We start from the raw sequence: 21,521 nt of genomic DNA on the forward strand, positions 1-21,521 counted from the left end.
TTGCATCAATTCACTTGCTTTTCACACTGATTGAACATACTGAAACTGATATTTTGATTATATTATTTCAATTGTGTTAAATAAATATTCTTTTATTATTTTTTTATGTTACATTCCTGAGCCAGGTGTAACAATAGTGTGTGAGTGTCTATGGGTGTTTCCCAGTACTGGGTTGCAGCTGGAAGAGCATCCACTGCTTAAAACATACACTGGATTAGTTGGCAGTTCATTATGCTGTGGCGACCCCTAAAAAATAAGGGATTAAATTGAAGGAAAATGAATGAATAATTATTATATATATATTTTGTAGAGATTTATTCAGCATTGATACATTAAATTGATCAAAAGTGAAGACAGTTACTAATGTTACAAAATATATAAAGGTATTACTATTTCAAATATATTATTTCTAAAGTATAATTTATCCGCATAAATGAAATTTTGTAAAATGACCACCAGTCATTTGTGTGCTAGTCCAGAACAGAGACTGAAATAAAGCAAAAGCACTATTCGAATTTATGACCAATCAACCAGTGCATCTCTACTGTACACTATCATAGTTTGTTAGGGATGGAAAATATATTGTTTCAGCATCGATATCCCAATGTGCACATTTGCAATTGGCACATCGCAAGATATGCAATGTTGAGTCTGAATTATAGTTGACCAGGAGCTACAGAATTGTATTTAATGCTGTCTTTGTATTGGATTCATAACGATTCAAGTCAATACTGATTCAAGTTTTTCATACCTAAAGAAAACAAGTTTATTTTACTTTTCCCACTGGCAGATAATTGTACTTGTTTTAAGGAAAAACCTTTAATTTTGACTCATTCCTTCTGAAGAAAAAAACAAAAGAACATTTTTACTTGATCTTAGAATTTTTAGATATTTGGACTAGAAACGAAATGCAGCAAAGTAAGAAAAGCATTTATTTGCATTATGGTTAATCAATTTCTGTACCTAAAGTGTTAAACAAATAGTGCTATTCAAACTATCTTGTGAAACTGTATTTAAATTGCAGTATTTATCACAGAAAAATAAAATATAGCAACATCAATTGCTGAACGTGTGTTTGACAGAGGTGATTTTTGATCTCTTCAGACATTTTAGTCAATTTTTCAGCTGTTTTAGTTTTGGTATTGACAGTGATGGCAGGAGATTGTTGGAGGATGTACAGTAAAACCCTCTAATCTTCTTTTCATTGCTCACCGAGATCATGTCATGAGGGTCTCGTTTATGACCTGTGATCTTTTATTGTCTTTCGTGGAATTTCCATCATACCGAGATGCTCATATGTTTTACAAATTAAGCTATAGTTGATTGCTATTGGGTTTGAGTGACTTCAGTCCAGCCTAAATCATCTGAAGAATGCTGGGAAATGGATGAGATCAGATCAGGGGGTGTTTCCTTCACTTGCTCTTTCAGTCTGTCTCTATAGGTGCTTGACTCAGTAACCAAGTGCTCAATGTGCCTGCTGAACATTTTCTTCCTGAAGAGTGAGGAGGTGTAGAAGAATAATCAATAGTTGTAGAACGTTTGCTTGCGGAATTTGTTTAGTGAGAAGTTTTGGGTTTGTTACTTGTCTGAATTACACATTTTGTTTTTAAATATATAAGGTATGTGGTGCAAATAATTTCCACAACTAAAAAAATGTTTGTAATTTTTAATATGGTGATTATTTTTTAAAAATTATTTTACATTTCTCCCGTTTTTGTACATTTTGTGTCACCGTGTATTTCATGTACATCATTTGAAAAGAGTGCATTAATGCCCATCTACTTTTTCCAACAAAAAAAAAAAGACTCTTGGTGCACTCTGGATGCTGCAATTTTCACATTTAGCAAAGGATTTTATCCAAAGCGACCTGCATTGCGTTAAAGGTAGCCAAGGTACACATTTTTATCAGTTATTGCTTTGATGTGGGAATTGAACTGACAACCTTTGCATTGTCAACTGTTAAAGCTATAGACAGACTGGTGAAATCTTCTTTGCAGAATTATCATGAGCAGGGATTGACATTAACACCCGCAAACCCGCCAAATGCTGGTAGATTTCAGGAGCAGCGAATAAGACAGCCGCTCCCACTAGCCTCTTTGGCTGGTTGGAAATCATTTTCATATTGTAGCTTTCTTAAAAACAGGGTTCGACAATAAAGATCGCACAATATGCATGCAAATGTGATCTTAGAATTGAGAAGCAGCACGACTGACAAAAATAACTGTTCGCGTGAGCAAAAGAAAGCAGGTGAATACCGAATGAGAGGATGATCACTCACTGGTGATGTGATGCGAGCGACTGTTTACAAAGCGTGCACGCTCCCATTTCCTTACGTGAAGCAACCGTACCTGGAAACTCAACTGGTGCAATCAGTTCACTTTAAAATACACTGGACAAAAGGTGATGCTACTTTCAAGAGTTCCAGATTTTAAAAAAAAACTAAATTTTGTAAGCAGCAGCGCCTACTGTTTTTACTCTTCTTTCACCATTCTTTGAACAGATTATTAACAGGCCTAATGTTAATGTGATCCTTTCATTATCACACACAGTATGTTTTTCACCAGCTTTCTTTTGATTATAGTTATTTTTGTTAATGTGGTTTATTTGTATTGTTTTTTTTTACAATAATATTGCTCTAATAGGAGATTAACTCCCTGTTTAGTTAACTGGTGATCTGGGACCTTTAGCCAGGACATATAATAATAATAATAATTATTTTAAAAATGTAAAGAAAAGTTTTGTTGAATAAAAAGAGCATGAAGCTATATTTACATACATTAAAAATCATTTACATACACAACATTTTTGAAAATGAAATATCCCATAATAATATTATATAAAAGTGAAAACACTCATTTCCACCTGTACATATTAAACATCTTTATTTTTTAAGTTTTCTTTGCTTTTAATTTAGATTTTAAATATATTTAAAATGATTAACAATCATCAAGTAATTGCTTTGTACTGTTTTTCTTTTTTTCTTTTTACATTCCTCGGGTGATTTAAAGACACAAACGTTTCGGCACAATACCTTCCTTAGTGTATGAAACAATTTTCTATCTCCAACCTTTTACACCAGTCAATCACAATGCATCATTAGTTAGACGACCACTCTCATTTTCACCTTCAAAAACATTTTTCACAGGAAACATAATATATTTATATCAATACAATAAAATTCCGACGGTCCAAAACATTAAAAATACATTTGTTATATTGTGTCAATCATCTAGACGGCAACTCAATGTTTGCTAAAGGCTCCTACACACCGGGATGCTTTTAGTGTACGTTTATCGTCAGCGTTTTATAAGACGTTATTCCGCATTCAAACCCAATCGATTTTCACTGGTGTCAAGGAGAATGCAAATGAAAAATGCAAAATCACTCTTTGACGTTAGATGGCGCTACACAACTTTAAGCTTCCGACACCCGATTGTAACACAGAAGAAGAGGAAGAGAGGAAGTTCACACGCTTGTTGTTAAAGTTACTGGAGACTCGAACAAGCATAGTGTCACATAACCAGCGATCGCTATCAAGAGATCGCTGGTTCTCACACGAACTCTCAGGACTACACTTCCCCATTTCCCAGGACTACACATTCATACATGCACTTCTCCCAGACACGCACGCCTGTTCATTCATCTAGCCTGATTACAATCACCAGCTGAACCTTGTCACAGACTGATATCACACCACTTATAAGCCACTCATGAACCCATCCAGTTTCCCGAGTCTTGTTTGCATTTTGTGACATTACAACGCGTTTCCCTGTCTTGTTTCTCCGTGTTAGACCTTAGCCTTGTTTTCCTTGTCCTCCTGTTTAGCCGCCTACTTTTCGACCTCTTGCCTGTTAATACGATTACGATTTTGGATTTGCCTGCATATACCCGATTGTACCTGATTTGACCACTGCTTGCCTGACACCGAATAAACCTGCATATTTGATCTTACCTCCTGTTGTCTCTGTCACTCCACCCCAGTCGTTACAGATAGATGGTTCAAGCAGCAGCTACAGCCCTAGCGATGAAGAAATAATTATTGTTCAGCAGAGCAATAAGCAGCTCGACGTTCATATCGCCTCTTTGCATCTTCTTCAATGTGCCCTCGCATTGACAGTTTTGAGCGCCTCCAATTGCTGTTTACTGTAACTTCATTAGCTCCATGCATGTGAACTAAAGTGGTAATCTGATTGGAGGAAAAGTTTTTGACGCGGCGCTTCAAATAAAAAAAACGATCATGAGGTGTTTTTTTTTTTATTTTTTTTTTATAAATGTCGCATTTGCGCCTGGCATTTTGCGCGTTGGTGTGCACAATCACATTGACACCCTTTATATAGTCACAAGGCGTTAAATGTTGACAGAATATTTCATTTCAGTATATCATTATCAACCATGCACACGAAAAAAACCTTTATATTTATATCATATCCATATTTTAAATGAATAAAATGATCTCTTTGAATAATTTTTTTATTTAAATGTTTGATCTGAATCAATACATTTGATTAATCGGTTTGATATAATCTTTATATCAAAAATAATCCTTAATAATCTTTACTTTCATTTCCCAGTGTTTCACTTAAAACAAATTCCTTGACATTCTAATAAACACATAACGTACACATTTCGAGAACACACACACACACACGGCAATGGACACTAAACGTTTGAAAGTTTCCTCAGCAGTGCGCAGCGTTGAAATATTTAAGTGAACGCCGTTGTCCTGCAGACCGCTGCAGTCTCTTGGGATTTCTTGAGAGCGTGTGTGTGTGTATACACTAATACACTCCATATGTACACACACACACACACACACAAAGATGCAGGTATTGATCTGTGTGTGTGTGCAAATGTAGGCCAGTTGTGTATCAGGATTACATAAGAAGAGAAGCCGGCAGAGTGGTAGCGAGAGAGAGCGAGAGTGCAGACATGAAAACGGTGCTGTGCCGAAAGTGGGCACGCGCTGTGCAATCGTTCAGGACTCGCCGTGGCTCCGTGAGTCTTATTTATAGTCCCTCTCTCTCTCCCTCGCTTGCTCGCTCTCCGGGTGCCTAATCTTCTCCGCCTCAGAGCTTAATTAGATTGGAGGTCGGGTGGCCATGGGGAGAGATGAGTGTGAACTGGCTCCCCTTTGGTTGCTGCGTGCGCCTGCAGAGAGCCCAGAGATGGAGGCGGCGCGGAGGGGCGCGAATCGAGGTGCGGGGGGAGACCGAGGAGCTAAGGAACAGCTTCATCATCCTCTTCTCACCCAGGCATGCGTCATGCCTGCTAGGACTGATGGTGGGGACGGAAAAAAAGCAGGCGCTGGCGGTGGCTTGATCCTCCAGGGATAAACCCTTCCATCAGCTGCCACCTTAGAGAGAAGATTGTCGTGTTTCTTCCTCCCCCCCTCTCCTTCTTTTCGTTCCCTATATCTTGATTTGTACGGAGTCGGTTTGTATGGCGTTAGTGGGCGTGTGTGCAAAGTTTTTGTGGTCAGTGTGTGTTTAGCTGAGAAAGTTGTGTTGCGTTAGTGGTGAATGTCTGTTTAATGTTAACATTACGAAGCATGAGTGTGTGTGTGTGTGTGTGTGTGTGGTATATAATGAGCCGGTGGTGCAGGTGCAGGTGTGTGTGTGTGTGGACTTCGCTGGCTCCTGTCGCATAGCGTAGCTTTTGCTGGCAACGGCTCTTGCACTGCCTCTGTTGATCCATCTGCCGTGCTGTTTAAACTCTTTCTCTGTCTGGGGTTTGTGCTTGGGTCATTGCTGGGGGAGCAGGTGTTTGGGTCTCGGCATCCCTCAGGTGTGAGGCGTATTTTTAGAGTGACTGACTGGCAAAACGGCGTGTGAGAATCAATGTGTATGTGTGCACGCGTTTGGGCTGAAAGATGTGCTGAGGATCATTTTGGAAGAAAATTATGCAACTTTATGAATATTGTGGTGAATTTAGTGTAACTTAATGAGTGTTGTGGTCCTTTTAATGCAGCTTTATGAATATTGTGGTGATTTTAATGCAACTCTATGAATATTGTGGTCATTTTAATGCAACTTAATGAATATTGAGGTGATTTTAATGCAACTTTATGAGTATTGTGGTCCTTTAAATGCAACTTTATGAATATTGTGGTGGTTTTAATCAACTTTATGAGTATTGTGGTCCTTTTAATGCAACTTTATGAATATGGTGTTGGTTTTAATGCAACTTTATGAATATTTTGGTCATTTTAATGCAACTTTATGAATATTGTGGTGGTTTTAATGCAACTCTATTAATATTGTGGTGGTTTTAATGCAACTCTATGAATATTAGGGTGGTTTTCATGCAACTTTATGAATATTTTGGTCATTTTAATGCAACTTTATGAATATTGTGGTCATTTTAATGCAACTTTATGAATATTGTGGTCATTTTAATGCAACTTTATGAATATTGTGGTCCTTTTAATGCAACTTTATGAGTATTGTGGTCATTTTAATGCAACTTTATGAATGTCATGGTCATTTCCATGCAACTTTATGATTATTAGGGTCATTTTAATGTGATTTTGAGTGCTTATGATTGCTTGTGGCTGGCCCCACAGTATTTAATTTATGATTCACCAATCAGATGATTCCTAAGCCATTACAAATGCTCTAAGTTCCACATAACAGCCATCTTCGTTTTGAAGAAACCCCCTTTCCACCCCTATTCCTCCTCCTTTCCTAGATGAGTTGAACAGTGGCTCAGTAGTTAGCACTGTCACCTCACAGCAAGAAAGTCACTGGTTCTAGTCCTTACCAAGCCAGTTGACGTTTCTGTGCGTTTACACATTCTCCTCATGCTCACGTGGGTTTCCCCCGGGTTCCCTGGTTTCCTCCCACAGTCCAAAAACAAGTTTTGGAAGCTCGTCTTGCATCAGAGCTTTAAGAGCATAAAACAGCAAAACATTAGTGTCAATTATTTTGTAAAACCTGCATTTTGGTTTGTAATTTACAATATTATTACATTATTATATAGTTTTATTAGCAGAATATACATCAACAGTGCTGTTTATTACTACATATTGTTATATCGGTGCATGGACATGAAATTAATTAGATTTAATGTTTCTTGTTATATATCCAGACGGAAACTCCGAACTGCTCTATAATCTGAAACTTGTTACTGCTCCAAAGCGTAGAATCTCTCTATTTTTTTTTTTAGATTAGCATCACTTTAACATTTATTTCACTATCAAAAAGTTATTTACAATGAATATGCATGGCTAAAATGGCATGTGAGAATTGATGTATACTGTATGTGTATTCATGCATTTGCGCTGGGCAATGTGCAGAGGGTCATTTAGCGAGTACATTTATTGTGCAACTTGTCATTTTAATGGTCATTTTAATGGTACAGTGTAAAATCAGTGTAAATTATTTAGCAAAATCTGCGTTATACTTTGTAATATACATGATTTTCTACGTGATCAGGTTTAAAAAGTTTCCTTCTCTTAATTTTTCATGTGTTTGAATACATTAGCAGAATATATCTCAACATTGCTGTTTATCACTGCATATTGTTATATCAGTACTTGGATAGATGAAACAATCTAGTTCTATATATTATACATATTGTATTATTACTGTATATATAATATATTATACTAATGATATGTTTCTTGTGATGTATCCAAATAGAAACTGCTGAAATGACATCATTAATGACATCATCTGTGATTTCCTTTAAATTGTAACTGCTCCAAAGCCTGGAATCTCTATTTTCTCCAGATTAGCATCACTTTGACCTTTATTTTCAAACTTTTATTTGAATTAAGTGAAGTTTTCTTCTTTTATTTTTTATATTTTTGAACACTTTAGCAAAATATCAAGGTTGCTGTTTATTGTACATATTGTTGTATCGGTACATGGAGATGAAACTAATTACACAGAAAAAAATTGCTGGGTTCTACACAATTCCTTTACGTCATCCCAACAAAAATCAATTAAATCAATTAAAATTAATCAATTAACTTAAGTCTTACACACTTAAGTGAAAAAAAAACTCAAGTTCTGTTGATTCAGCTCATTTTAGGTTAGTAGTTTGAACAAGCAGCAAAAAAATCTTTTTAAAATGCATATGTAATGTCTCTTGTGATATCTCCTAATAGAAACTACTGCAAACGACATCATCAATGACATCATCAGTGATTTCCTTTAAATCAGAGGTGCCCAAACTTTTTCTTGTAAAGGGCCAAAAACCATACTCGATTGAGGGTGGTGGGCTTAACCAAACTGTATTACGTTAAAGTTGCTATGGGTAATTTATATAATAACGAAATTAAAGCAATAACTAGAAAACATTGCTTTAAATTCACTAATGCAGTATCATTTCTTTCATTTTAAAATTAACTTATTATATTAAAAGCAAAAACAATCCCATTTATAAGAGAATGGAGTCCAGTGGAGCAGCTGTTTTTGCCTTGCTTTGCTGGTTCTGTCCATCTAGTGACAGTATTTTCTTTTTTAAAAAATCCGATTCATTTACTGAAAGATTACATTGAAACATTTCATTTCAGTTAGTTTTTTATAGCTGAGCAATAAAACAAATAAACATAAAGAAGATTATGATTAGAAATGATACTCTCTGTTAAAGGCACTTGCCCCAACTCTCACCATCACTATCTTCTCTAATGGGATGGTGGGCCAAATCAAAGGTTACCATGGGCCAACTTTTGGCCATTAGTTTGAGCATCTCTGCCTTAAATTGTAACAGCCACAAAGCATAGAATCTCTATATTTTCTTCAGATTAGCATCGGTTTGACATTTATTTTACTGCAAGAAACATATTTACAAAGAATGTCACCCCCCATCCCCCAAAAAATAAAAATAAAGATTTGCTCCCTACTTGATCGAGATGAAATAAGGTTTAAACTACACGATTATTACTATTATTAATTACTATATGATAAACATAAAATGTCAATCTCGCTAACCTGATTTCATCAAGTAGGACATGTTCCTGGATTAACATCCATATTGATCCTGGAACAACATTCCAATCAGCCAATCAGAATTTAGGGGTAAGTTTAGTTTATGTTAAGTTTAAGCTTACGGATATGTTTGTGGTTCATCATACAACAGACAACACATACAATTTTATCACTGGTAAGTTTTTGACTGTAGTTTCAAATGGTTTTCTGTTAAATGACACTGAGAAATTGCAGTTGTATATGTGTGTTTAGGTATGAGGATAATTTTGGGGAAGCTGGGAATTATAGATAAATGAGTCTTACAGTTCTTCTTTCATTTAGAGTAGAATAACTCTTGCATACACTCAAAAAATAACTTTTGCTGCTTGTTCAATCTACTCATTTATTATGAGTTGAACCAACACAAAGTTTAACTTAATTGTTTATTGTGTGCTTTATTATAACATAACTTATACAATCAATTGATTTTACTTTGAATAGTGCTTTTGTATTTTAAAAATGTTTTTATACAACTAGTGACACTAAAATATGGATATGGGGAGCTTTTCAAGTTGGGTAGGCCAAATCCAGGTGTAACCCCCTAAATAGCTTTAGAACGTGTGTTTTAGTTGCTACATTAAGCAGTGTTAATCTACTTAATCTACGCATCTGTTCTGGATAAGACTCTTTTAAGCCATTTCGGAGAAAAAAAGATTAGGTGTAATGTATATTACTTATAAATGGGTCAAAGACGAAAAGGAAACAAAAGAATAATAGTGTAATCCAGATTTAATTTGTCCTCCCTCACGAAATGAAAAATTAGTTTTTGGTTCTACTTTAAATTAAGTGTCTTCAACTGATTATGATTATGATCACTTACTGTGATCATAATGTATTGCAAAACACTATTGAGGTGGGATACGGGTAGGGTTAGGGACAGGTTTGGGGGTCTGGGTAGTTTTAAGGGTGGGTTAAGGTGTAAGGGATGGTTAGTTTTATTTCAAATGTAAATTACAGTATGAACTACATGGAGGTATGTAATTATGCACAACTACTCTGTGAACACATGTATTTACACAATAAGTACATTTTAACTCATTATTAATTTCAGTGTAAGTGCATATTAGTTAATGCCTTTTAATAGAAAGTGCAACCTAAAAAAAATAGAACTAAATATTATAATATCTTAAATATATATCTAAACTTTTTGGCTCCATTTACAAAAGTTGTGTACTAAAATGTAATTAATTGTAACTAAAGTTTGTAGTTTTTTTATTCATTTGTTTATTTTTGTGGAATCTTCAAAAGCACCACAATATCAATAAGTTACACAATTATTTTATTTATTTATTTATTTTTTTATTTTTTTTTAGCAATAACTAAGTGTAAATGAGAAATTTAAAAAGCCCCCAGTCCCCATCACACCCCAAGGATAAAGTAGAATAAAATGAAGCAAAAAAAAAAAAAAACTACCTACATCAGGGGTCACCAATCTCGTTCCTGGAGGTCCGGTGTCTTGCAGGATTTAGCTCCAACTTGCCTCGACACACCTGCCTGGGTGTTTCAAGTATACCTAGTAAGAGCTTGATTATCTTGTTCAGGTGTGTTTGATTAGGGTCGGAACTAAAATCTGCAGGACACCGGCCCTCCAGGAACAAGTTTGGTGACCCCTGACCTACATGAATTGTCAAAGCAACTGATAAAATCTAAATGATACACGCACTAATGAAAAGGGCAGTTTGAAGCTTTAAATTCATTGTTTTCCACGCAGTCCTGGAGTGTATGTGTGAAATTGCACAATAATTAGAAAAGTTATCTTTTGCATTTTGTACATTGTGATGTTTTTTGAAGCTCTTTTTTGTGTCATTAATCTTAAGGTGCTTGAAAGAACACATTAACAATAATAACTATTAATCAGCCTGATCATGATCATACAGCTTTGAGTGCTTTAAAGATGTGTTTGTTCATTCTTTAAGCAGAAAGAAGTATTTCCGAATACACTGTAAACAAAATTCTTGCTGCCTTATATTTTTAGTTGAATCAAATGAACTGTTCTAGTTAGGGCTGAGCCGATAAGTGAAGTTTCAGAAACTAATTTCGAGAGGAGCACATGATTTGATTGAACACGGCTGGCTGCTCATCTGTAATCAGTAATAATTCAATCTTACAATCCAAGTGATCCAAGCTTACAATAAATGTATCGTTTTTTCCCTACTGCTCTATCTTCGTTTTGGAAGAATCCCCCCTTCCACCCCATCTCCTCCTTTTTCTCCCTTTTCTGAGGGGAGCTTCCGAGACCTACAGTACCTGATCTCGGATACTCTTATATACTTATTGACCGGGCGGGAGTCTTGGGCTCAAGTATCTCAGAGCTCAGGGTTCTCTCTCGGGACAGCATGCCCGATTTGCTATTATCAGCAAGCATATCTGGGAACTCTTGAAATGGCAATCTAAAAGTGTGTTGATATTAGAGATGTACGGCTGTGGTTTTCAACCACCTGGCCGCGGACCGGTACCAGTCCGTGGAACAACTGGTACCATGCCGCACAAGAAATCATCAATTATTTTCGTTTTATTTATTTTTTGAGTCTGAAAAAGTTTTTATTTTGAAAAGGCCGTGTTCTCACAGTTATATCTTGGTTACTTGAGCGCACAAATCTAATCTACAAGCAGCAAATTGAGTAAGAAACAGACGTCTTTGTGAAGTTTCTTTGCTAAGGGGAAAAGGCCCTGTGAAGGACTCACAAACTGCCAAGGAATAGATCTGCAACCCATTTGCCAACAAATCAGGTGAATTCATCATGTCTGTGCAAAAAGATCAACTGCAGGAGATCACAAATGACAGTGGCTTATTAGGGGCAGTTCGCATATCGCGTCTTTTCTAGAGTTTGTTCAAGTTCGTTATTTCCAATAGAGGTGCACGGCTTGCGCGCGCAATCGGCGTGACTTGTAGGGAATCTACACATTTCGTAACTAATTATCTCAGACAAACACAGAGCACCCAAAAACTGCAGTGCTTTGTAATTTCTCCGTAAATCAAACTTGTATCAGAGTGACAGCTTGTCATCCTCTGAGAAAACAGTTGATGGTCACCTAGCAATTTACGAACCTCTAACTCCCCCCTCCACTCCCTTCAGTCTGTGGTAAAATTGTCAAGCGTTGCCTGGTTTGCGGTGATAAAAAGTTGAGGACCACTGATGTACGGGATTTCCGCCCATCTTTAATGATTCATTTGATGAACCCTCTAATTTTTGTGTGTTGTTATTGTTGGGGTATTCTTTTAAATCTGGTCGCATTACCACATTTTATAGAAATATATATATCACTATCATTTAATATGGAAAATAATTATCTAGATTGCATTTTTGCCATATCTCCCAGCCCTAGTTCTTGACATCTCAACTTACATTAATCAAACTGACTTCAGATGTTAAGATAAACTTTGTAAAACTTGAAAAATATAGCTGAAACCTGATTAAGACATTAAAATAAGTTAAATCAATATAAAAATATTTTTTGTCTTGACTTTTATGTCATTACATTTTTTTACGAATGTTGTGTAAAATAAGTGTGTGGTGGCTCAGTGGTTAGCACTGTCGCATCACAGCAAGAAGGTCGCTGGTTCGAGTCCCGGCTGGGTCAGTTAGCATTTCTGTGTGGAGTTTGCATGTTTTCCCTGTGTTGGTCCGGGTTTGCTCCAGGTGCTCTGGTTCCTCAACAAGTCCAGAAACATGCGCTATAGGTGAATTGAATAAACTAAATTGACTGTAGTGTACGTGTGTAAGTGTGTATGGAGGTTTCCTAGTACTGGGTTGCAGCTGGAAGGGCATCCGCTGTGTAAAACATTTGCTGCATAGGTTGGCAGTTCAATCTGCTGTGGCGAGCCCTGATGAATAAAGGGACAAAGCCAAAAGAAAATGAATGAATCCGTGCTTAATTTTGTGAGCATTACATTTGTTGTCACTGAGTTTTGTAGGTTTTATAACTACTCACTTGCTAGATAACAGCACCGGCTTTTAAAAAACTCCATAAGCGGTTAATAAATGTCAGTCCTATGATACGGAGGGGCGTGTGTTTTATTATGCAATTGTGCCTTTTGTTTTTGCTCAGGTGTTCAGTTGACAAGTGTGGCGGCCGATTTGCTGCTCTAGTAGGCATGTGGATGTTATGTGTGTGCGTGTGTGCTACAAACTCATCCTCATTGTCACACGTCTAACCATGTTGTATCAGCTTGTGCGGACAGGCTGTTCAGACATGTTACGGTGACAGGCTGTGGTCTGCGGGTTGACTTTACTTGCTGTCCCTGCTCTCCTGTGGACGCCTTCACGCTGACGGGCCTGTCGAAAGAAAAGAGCGTTGCAGACACGGTTCATCTTATTGGGACCAGCAGGGTCCTCCTTACAGGGTCCCGTCCCGCTGAGAGTGAGCCATGTCGGCTAGAGAGAGAGATAGAGGAGAATCTTGACCTTGTTGTGAGGAGTTTACTAAATAAGACTTGAGAGAGCTGGAGGGTTTTTTAGGTTAGTTCTCAGGAGAGGTGGGTGATGGCTTCCTGCGGAGACGTCTTAAATATAGCAGTCAGGATTTTTTCCCTGATTCTTGGACTTTGGTTTGCTTTAGTAGGCGGATTGTTTTGTTTTGATTTAGTTTTAAAGGGGGAGATCTGATTTGCTAGGTAATTTTCAACATATATCGATGGGAATTGTCACACACTGCGTTTAACCTGAGTTTGACACCCGTGATTTAAATAGAGGTGTTTGAATCTTTAAATTACCCTCACTTTAGTCTTAACCACGCTGCTTTCTATTGTGGAAATGTATCCACCTGGTAAACATGAGTTTAGATTCATCTTTAGTAATTGCTTGTTTTTGGATTTTGTCGATAATATTCCCTCTTACGTCCTTTTTAATATCTTTAAACAAAATAATCATTACTATTTTTCAAATCTTTTAATTTCTTGCTTTATGAATATCTTTTTTTCTTGGTCAGGCAAACCATATTTTGACAAAGTGCTCCCTTTGAATGGGATTTATTAAGAGTATCAAGTGTGTAATTTTCTATTCTGCTTACAAACCTTCTCATTATTTTCCTGTACAATGAGGTGAGTGCTTTGTGGATGTGGCCTGAACTTCCTTTTCAAATGATGCAGCATCTTTAGCTCCCTCGCTATCTGTCTTGCTCATCACCTTCTTATGAACAGTATCTCCACCATAGCCGCCCACAGAAAACAGCCCAGCACAGGAGGAGAGAAGAAGAGCTGTCTTAGCTTCTCAGCATCAGGCCCTTTATTTACGTTATCTCTGTGGATTAGTTTTATTTGCTGCATAGCGCACTATCCGAGTGCTTGCGGAGAGCCAAACAAATGCACATGTCCACACTAATTGCACGCTTCTGTAGTAAGTCTGATGCGTATTTCTGCAGGCAAAGTCCTCCAATTAGAGCTGCACGCCGACGGGGATGACTGGGAATCAGAGGAAGTGTGTGTTTTGTAAGGCAGAGCTAAAGGGAAGAGCTTAAAGGGGAAACTGAACGTATTTGAGTTGCACAGTTGAATAATTTCTCCAGTGATAGTCATAGCTGGTCATTGCTTTGATTGGTCTGTTTTGGTTTTTAAAGGCAGAACGTCACCAGTTAGCAAATAAATAGCTTAAATAACAAATGTATTATTCATAACAACTTATAAAAGTCATCCATACAAAATCGATGAATCCTGCATGCCTCTGGGAAATATATGCAATGTGGGATTGTGATTTTTGTACTTTAAACCAGTGTTTCCCAACCCTGTTCCTGAAGGCACACCAACGGTACACATTTTTAACCTTTCCCTAATCAATCACCCAGCAGAATTACAAAATAAATACAGAAAAACATACAATTTGTCTTGTTTCACTTTGTAAATGGTCTTTTTCACATACTGAAACTAGAAGTTAGCTCACCTTTAAATGAAACTTACCTTAAATAAAACTTATTGAACAATTTACTCAAACATTTGTTCTGCTCATATTTCATGGATGAGACCCAAGGGATGACATTTACATTTACATTTAGTCATTCAGCAGACGCTTTTATCCAAAGAGACGTACAAATGAGGACAAGGAAACAATTTACACAACTATAAGACAAACAATGAATAAGTGCTGTAGGCAAGTTTCAGGTATGTAAAGTGTAAGAAGCAGAACATTAAGAATTTTTTTTTTTTATAATACAGATAGCAGTAGAACCAGAGATGCAATTGCAGATTAGGAAGGGAAGTGGAGACTAAATAGTTGAGTTTTTAGTCGTTTCTTGAAGACAGCAAGTGACTCTGCAGTTCTGATGCAGTTAGGGAGTTCATTCCACCAACTGGGCAGATTAAATGCGAGAGTTCGGGAAAGAGATTTCTTAATATGAACATTAACATTGTGATATGTTGCGAAGCTGTTGTCTATTGTAAAAAGTGCTGAAAGTAGATTAGGATATTGTTTAGTCCAAACAAATATCTTATTTAATTAAAGACGACTATTTAAAGAAGCTTACAGTGACCTGCTGTCAAAGTCGCAGTGGTTTAACCTTGTGTCGTCATGGTTTAGTTGAGATTGGGTTGTACTGCGACTTCTTCTTAGTTAATCATCAATACTCATGAGCATGTCTGTCCATTCTTTGGAACAATCGCACCTTTGAGCTGCGAGTTTATGTGTGTGATTTTGTTCATATGCATCCTAAGAGGCAATCTCAGTGTGTTTAAGGACGTTAGCTTTCATAGATCTGTGTGTTAGCTTGGATTCAGTCTTCACATTCCTCAAGAACCTAATATTATTTGAAATGAGGTTTTTGCCAAAGTGAGCTGTGGAAGTGACAGGCCCATTCTTCATGCACTTGCTCCCGCTGTTTGTGGTAGACCCTCATTTTGATTCAGTGACGTATGGGTCATACCAAATAATGGGGCTTCACACAGGCATTTCTGGATGATACCATAATAGCTGGGGAGGTGGGGTCTTCATTTATTAATTGCTGACCTATAGTCATTTTTCATAATCTCATTTAAAGGAACACACCGGGTGATGTACAACTTAATGGTGAAGCGTGTCATTTGGCACAGAAAAATGAGAACAATAATAATAAAAGAAAACTTCCTGACCCAAATCATTTGGATGAATCTTTAAAAAGAACAGAAAACATGAATAAATACTGTATATTTGGTATGTCCAGATCTAATCATGTGATCAGAAATCGGGCCCAATCATGCGGTTTCAGACTCTATCGGAATCGGACTTCCCGATCAGTACTCGAATATATGTATGTGTATATATTTTTATATAATGTATAAACTTATTGTACTCTATACTTTAAAATGGCCATTATTGATAATTAAAACTTATATTTAGCAAAAGAGAGGATATGTTTTATATTTTCAATGAAAATGAAAGGAGGCAGTGATGCGAGGCTCCATTTTGTTATAAATATGCAAACAGTGAAGATGACACTCATATAAATATGTAGCTACATGATGCCTCAACATTTTTGGTGTCTTGTTAAGTTGCTGGTATCAAAATCAAAAAAGGCTGTTCTTTGTGTAGGCTACTTACTATTGAGGAAAAAGCCCCAATCAGATCCCTTTTTAGATCCCTCAGTTTTCCCCCCATCCACACTAACACCCAGCAGTGTTTTAAAATAAAAATGGCCTCTCCACCGTTTTCAAAGAGCTCCGTTTTCGGCTCTCAAAAAATCTTGGGTAGTGTGGACGGATGGCGTAACAGTAGCAAAACTTGCATTTCAAAACTAAAGCGTATTAGAGTAAACGTGGCCTAAGAGACTTTTTAGTGCCTTTGCAAATACTTTTAATGAGAACAGAACACTAACATCTCAAACCTGACAAGGTAGATATGTTAGTTTTCATTAAGATAAACATTTCTTTTTGTAAAACTTGCTACTGTGATGACAGTAAGAGTTAGGAGTGCATTTTTTAAAAGCATATTACTGGCTTTGCAAACACTATGGCACTTTTACTTTTTGTTACATACCTGTGGGTAATTTTAAGTTACTTACTTTAGTTGAGGTGCTGTTTGTTTTTATATTCCATTTTTAAATATATTTATTTACTGTTGCACTAAAGTACAAAAGTGAAGAATTGATGTTATTCATTACTTGATTGTTCAAGCTACCTCACAAAACTGCTCTGTTTGTTAACAGAGTTGTTGAATGTTTAAAAATAAAAGTGAATTAAATAAAAAATAACGAACATACTGGATCTGTTTCTTCGCTTTTATGTATTATAGTAGTATTGTATTGGGTTTCGGTATCGGTAGATACTTAAAGTCAAATGACTCAGACTCTAGGGTAAAAACCTGAACAGGACATCCCTACTGTACTGTGTATGTTATTTATTCTCATTTTTTGGAACAATCTGGTCTGGATTCTGAATTAAACAGCAATATTTTGATGATAATTACATGAATCTGGAGTATTTTGTCATTTAAAAAAGGCATGCTTCACCTTTAAAATGTATGGATAGAGTCTTTGGTATGTTTTAGTAAATGAAAACAGAGCATCATTACGACTTTTAAAAAACTGTGAATTGAAACAAAGTGTTGTGGCTATCATTCTAATTGGATGAAGTGCTAATTATGCATGTTTTAATGTAATTGCCGCAGATGTTGTCATCAAGTTGTACTTGACTGGGATTGTTCCTTTAATTTAAATGTGCATCCATGTTATTATGAAATGGGACACTTCATTTAGGATCAGTTTGTCTAAGGGACACTTAACCCTACATGTCACGCCGTGTAGCAAACTGGATTAGCAAAGCCTGACTGGTGATTAATGCTGCTTTCTTTCTCTTTTCCACGCAGAGCTCAGGAATGGAGGAGACGGTTTGGGAGCAGTACACTGTGACTCTACAGCGGGTAACACTTTTTATATTATTAATTTTTTTACCTTACCTTACTTCAAACTAACCAACATGTTAGCTCAACCACAAGAGATTTAAAGAGGTACAGTCAAAGACTATAGAATACACAAGACGTGTCACTCGTGGGGTTTTTAGTGGGGAAAAGTGTAACATTCAATATGGCGAATGAAGTCCCGCCTTATAGTACAGGAGTCAATTGGCGATCGCTATAGGCCAACGATTCTCTGGTGGAGTGACTCGGACCAGACGTGACTTGAAGGCTGAAACTAAAGAGTTGTTTAATTTTATAGGTGATTCCTAATATAAAATGTAATCGTAAGCTTGGCAAGCAATTATGGAGAATTTGATGTTTCCCATTTCAAACAGAATGCCCGAGCATACAGGCGATTCAAAGATAGCCGCCAAGTGAAATGGTTTGCCTTAAAGAGAATTTTTAAGCTTTTTACACTTTCAGCTTTGTTTAAATGTGGAATGCTTGAGTTTAAGTTTGAAAAAGATACATATAATGTTGCAAGACACACAAAGCCACTCCTAAGGGAGTTATTCAGTATATAACACTGTTTCTCAACTCCCTCATACCCCTTGATTGTAGCTCCTGCGTTTTCTTCCAGGAATGTACACATGATAACATCCTAAATTTTAAGCTGTTCCCACCCAAGGGTGTGACACCAGACTGTGTTGTGATACTCGTACACATGATATCTTTCTCATCATAAAAAGGGAACTGTAATACTCACATGACACACCATCTAACAGCTGGTTTTCTATGTGCCTTTATTTGGTGTTTGAGCCTACAGGAGTTTAAGGTGTCATTTAAAATAGTGCACTTTTTGTTTTTTAAAATGGCGTTTTAGAAGAAAACGCTTCTTGTTTAGACTGGTGCTTTTATATTACGCTCACTGGGCTTGCACATGTTTTGCTTGGCATTCTTAATGGCAGTCTAGCAGTTGTGTAATTAATGTATTTAATAATTGTATGATAAAGTAGAATATTATTGCAGTTTTTTTATTAAAGTATACCTTAAAATAGGCAGCACGGTGGCTTAGTGGTTAGCACTGTCGCCTCACAGCAAGAACATCGCTGGTTTGAGTCACGGTTGGGCCAGTTGGCATATCTGTGTGGAGTTTGCATGTTCTACTCGTGTTCGCGTGGGTTTCCTTCAGGTGCTCTGGTTTCCCCCACAGTCCAAAGACATGCGCTATAGGTGAATTGGATTAACTAAATTGGACATAGTGTATGAGTGTGTGAATGCGAATGTGTATGGCTGTTTCCAAGTACTGGGTGGAAGGGCATCCGCTGTGTAACCCTTATAAATAAGGGATTAAGCTAAAGGAAAATTTATAATTAAATATCTTAAAATGGCATTTATTCCTGTTGTGGCAAAGCTGAATTTTTAGTATTGTCACTCTTGTTTTAATATGCCGATTTAGTTGCTCGAGAAGTATTAGCTAATATTATTGTCAATGGTAAAAATGGTTATGCTGCTCAGTATTTTACATTTTTTTTCTAATGATTTATCGATGAATAGGTCAAATGAATAGGATTTATTTATTTGTTTGTTACAAACTGTCTTAACTGTCACATTTGTTTATTTCAAAGCATTATTTTGAAATAAAATAAACAACATAGGCGAGGCAGTGGCGCAGTAGGAAGTGCTGTTGCCTCACAGCAAGAAGGTCGCTGGTTTGAACCTCGGCTCAGTTGGGGTTTCAGTGTGGAGTTTGCATGTTCTCCCGTTTCCCCCACAGTCCAAAGACATGCGTTACAGGTGAATTGGGTCGGCTAAATTGTCCGTAGTGTATGGGTGTGTGGGTGAATGTGTGTGTGGATGTTTTCCAGAGATGGGTTGGGGCTGGAAGGGCATCCGCTGCGTAAAAACTTGCTAGATAAGTTGGCGGTTCATTCCGCTGTGGCGACCCCGGATTAATAAAGTGACTAAGCCGACAAGAAAATGAATGAATGAATAAACGTAGACTAACCATGTTCTGTACACTTTCCGCTCTTCTGTGCACTCAAACGACCGTTCCTCCATCATTGAAAGCCAGATAAGCATGTTTGTGTGATCATTCTCTGAGGGAATACTCTATTACAGTGGTTCTCGAATTTTTTTCATTAAGTACCACCCCAGAAAAAAATTGTCTCCCCAAGTACCACCAAAATGAGCAGTATTGAAATAAAGTAGCGTATAGGCCCAGTAAAGCAGCTACAACTCTGCACAGTTAAAAAAACGTGGCAGATTACCTCAGAAATACAGGCTATATGTCATATATGGCATATTATATACATAATTTTTGCTAAATTTTGAAATATGTAGCATATACATGACATATTTTATTCCTCCGCGTACCACTAGAAGGAAGCCTGCGTACCACTAGTGGTACACGTACCACAGTTTGAGAACCACTGCTCTATTAGGTAGTGCAGTGTGTGGGCGAGAGTAGGGCAGTGTTTCGATGTGATCCGGTTATGTTGTGGTTTTGTGACTGCTGGTTTTGGTTGCTGTGTGGTTAACAATTATGACAGTTAAAGCAACTAGATTCATTTCAATTTAAAGCAATAAAAAATAAATAAAATATTAAGCAAAATTTTGGGGCTTTTTTGTGTGTTTGGGTGGGTTTTAGACAGCTATATCTGGCAACACTGGTGGTAGCTTGGCAACAGAGACGCAAGGTCAACACTATCGGCACAGTTAAGCACGGTTGTCTAACCGGGCCGAGAATTGTGGGCCGAGAACAGTTTGTAATCGTGCTGCGCCGTTCCAGGCTCAGTGGATCATCTTGATTCCCTCTATCCCCAGAGATGGGTTGCGGCTGGAAGGGCATCCCTTATTAAAGGGACTAAGCCGACAAGAAAATAAATGAATGAATAAATGATTAATCCCTCTGCTTTACTTAAATGTATATGTTACCTGCAATATGTTATTCCATTTGGAAAGATATTTCATTTATGCCACTACAGTTGCAGTCTTGCTGGTATAATATTTTTTTGAAGGTATTAAAAAAGGCAGTAAAAGGTATTAAATTCAACTTAAGAAGTTCTGTATATACCCTGACCTAGTAAACCCAATTTATTGTGATCTTCTGTATTTTTTCATATGACAATCTGCATGTAAACAATATCATTTTCACCAACATCTTATGTCCATAAATCATTTGCCCTCTTCAACTTATCAGATCGAGTTACCCATCCTCTTCTCTCCTCTCTTCTTTCCTGCCATTCTTTTTTCTTCAAACATCAAGCACAACAGGATGTGCATCTTTTATCTCCCGCGTGACAGATAGCAAGGGTTTGCACACACCATCCAAACACACAGCTTCTTTTAGCACCATCTCTATCCACATCAGACTCATCCTGAGCAATCATCTCAGCACTTCCACATGTCAGATCGCCTAGTTCAGATATGAGTAATCTTGTCTTATCACTGCTACATAAAAGAGAAGATGTAGGCTTTGGAAAGTTAAACAAAATGGGATACTTGGAATTAGTTTGAGTTTATATAGCGTATCTTGATCTGTATCGCTACTGTTATTTACAGTTAAACACAGCATAATAGAAGCTTTTGGTTCCTGCCTAGTCCATCTCATCTTATGTTTTTAGCACTTCAAGTCTTATTTAAAAAAATCTTAAGAGATACACGGAAACATTTAGGAAAAAGCTGATAATTTTGTAAATAAAGGATTTGAATACAATATTTCCTTTTTGTTGCTGTTGCAAAAAAAAAG

The 21,521-nt window shown here is 37.0% G+C and overlaps 1 protein-coding gene across 21 annotated transcripts in view; it reads left to right on the forward strand.

The window, feature by feature from the left end:
- The window catches only part of tjp2b (tight junction protein 2b (zona occludens 2)), a 201,423-nt gene that overhangs the window by 111,745 nt on the left and 68,157 nt on the right, over window positions 1–21,521 (forward strand). For 15 of the 21 annotated variants that reach the window (XR_012383668.1, XR_012383670.1, XM_073909317.1 and 12 more), the window contains one exon: window positions 17,741–17,794. Coding sequence is in view for 17 of the 21 variants with exons in the window: in XM_073909317.1 (XP_073765418.1) it covers window positions 17,741–17,794 (54 nt within the window). In the remaining 4 variants the exon portion in view is untranslated. Of the gene's footprint in view, window positions 1–4,875; window positions 5,281–17,740; window positions 17,795–21,521 lie in introns of those variants that run through there. The other 6 variants (XR_012383669.1, XM_068222922.2, XR_012383671.1 and 3 more) reach the window with 4 other exon arrangements.

Source organism: Danio rerio, chromosome 8, assembly GCF_049306965.1.
Source record: "Danio rerio strain Tuebingen ecotype United States chromosome 8, GRCz12tu, whole genome shotgun sequence".
NCBI classification, from domain to species: Eukaryota; Metazoa; Chordata; class Actinopteri; order Cypriniformes; family Danionidae; genus Danio; species Danio rerio.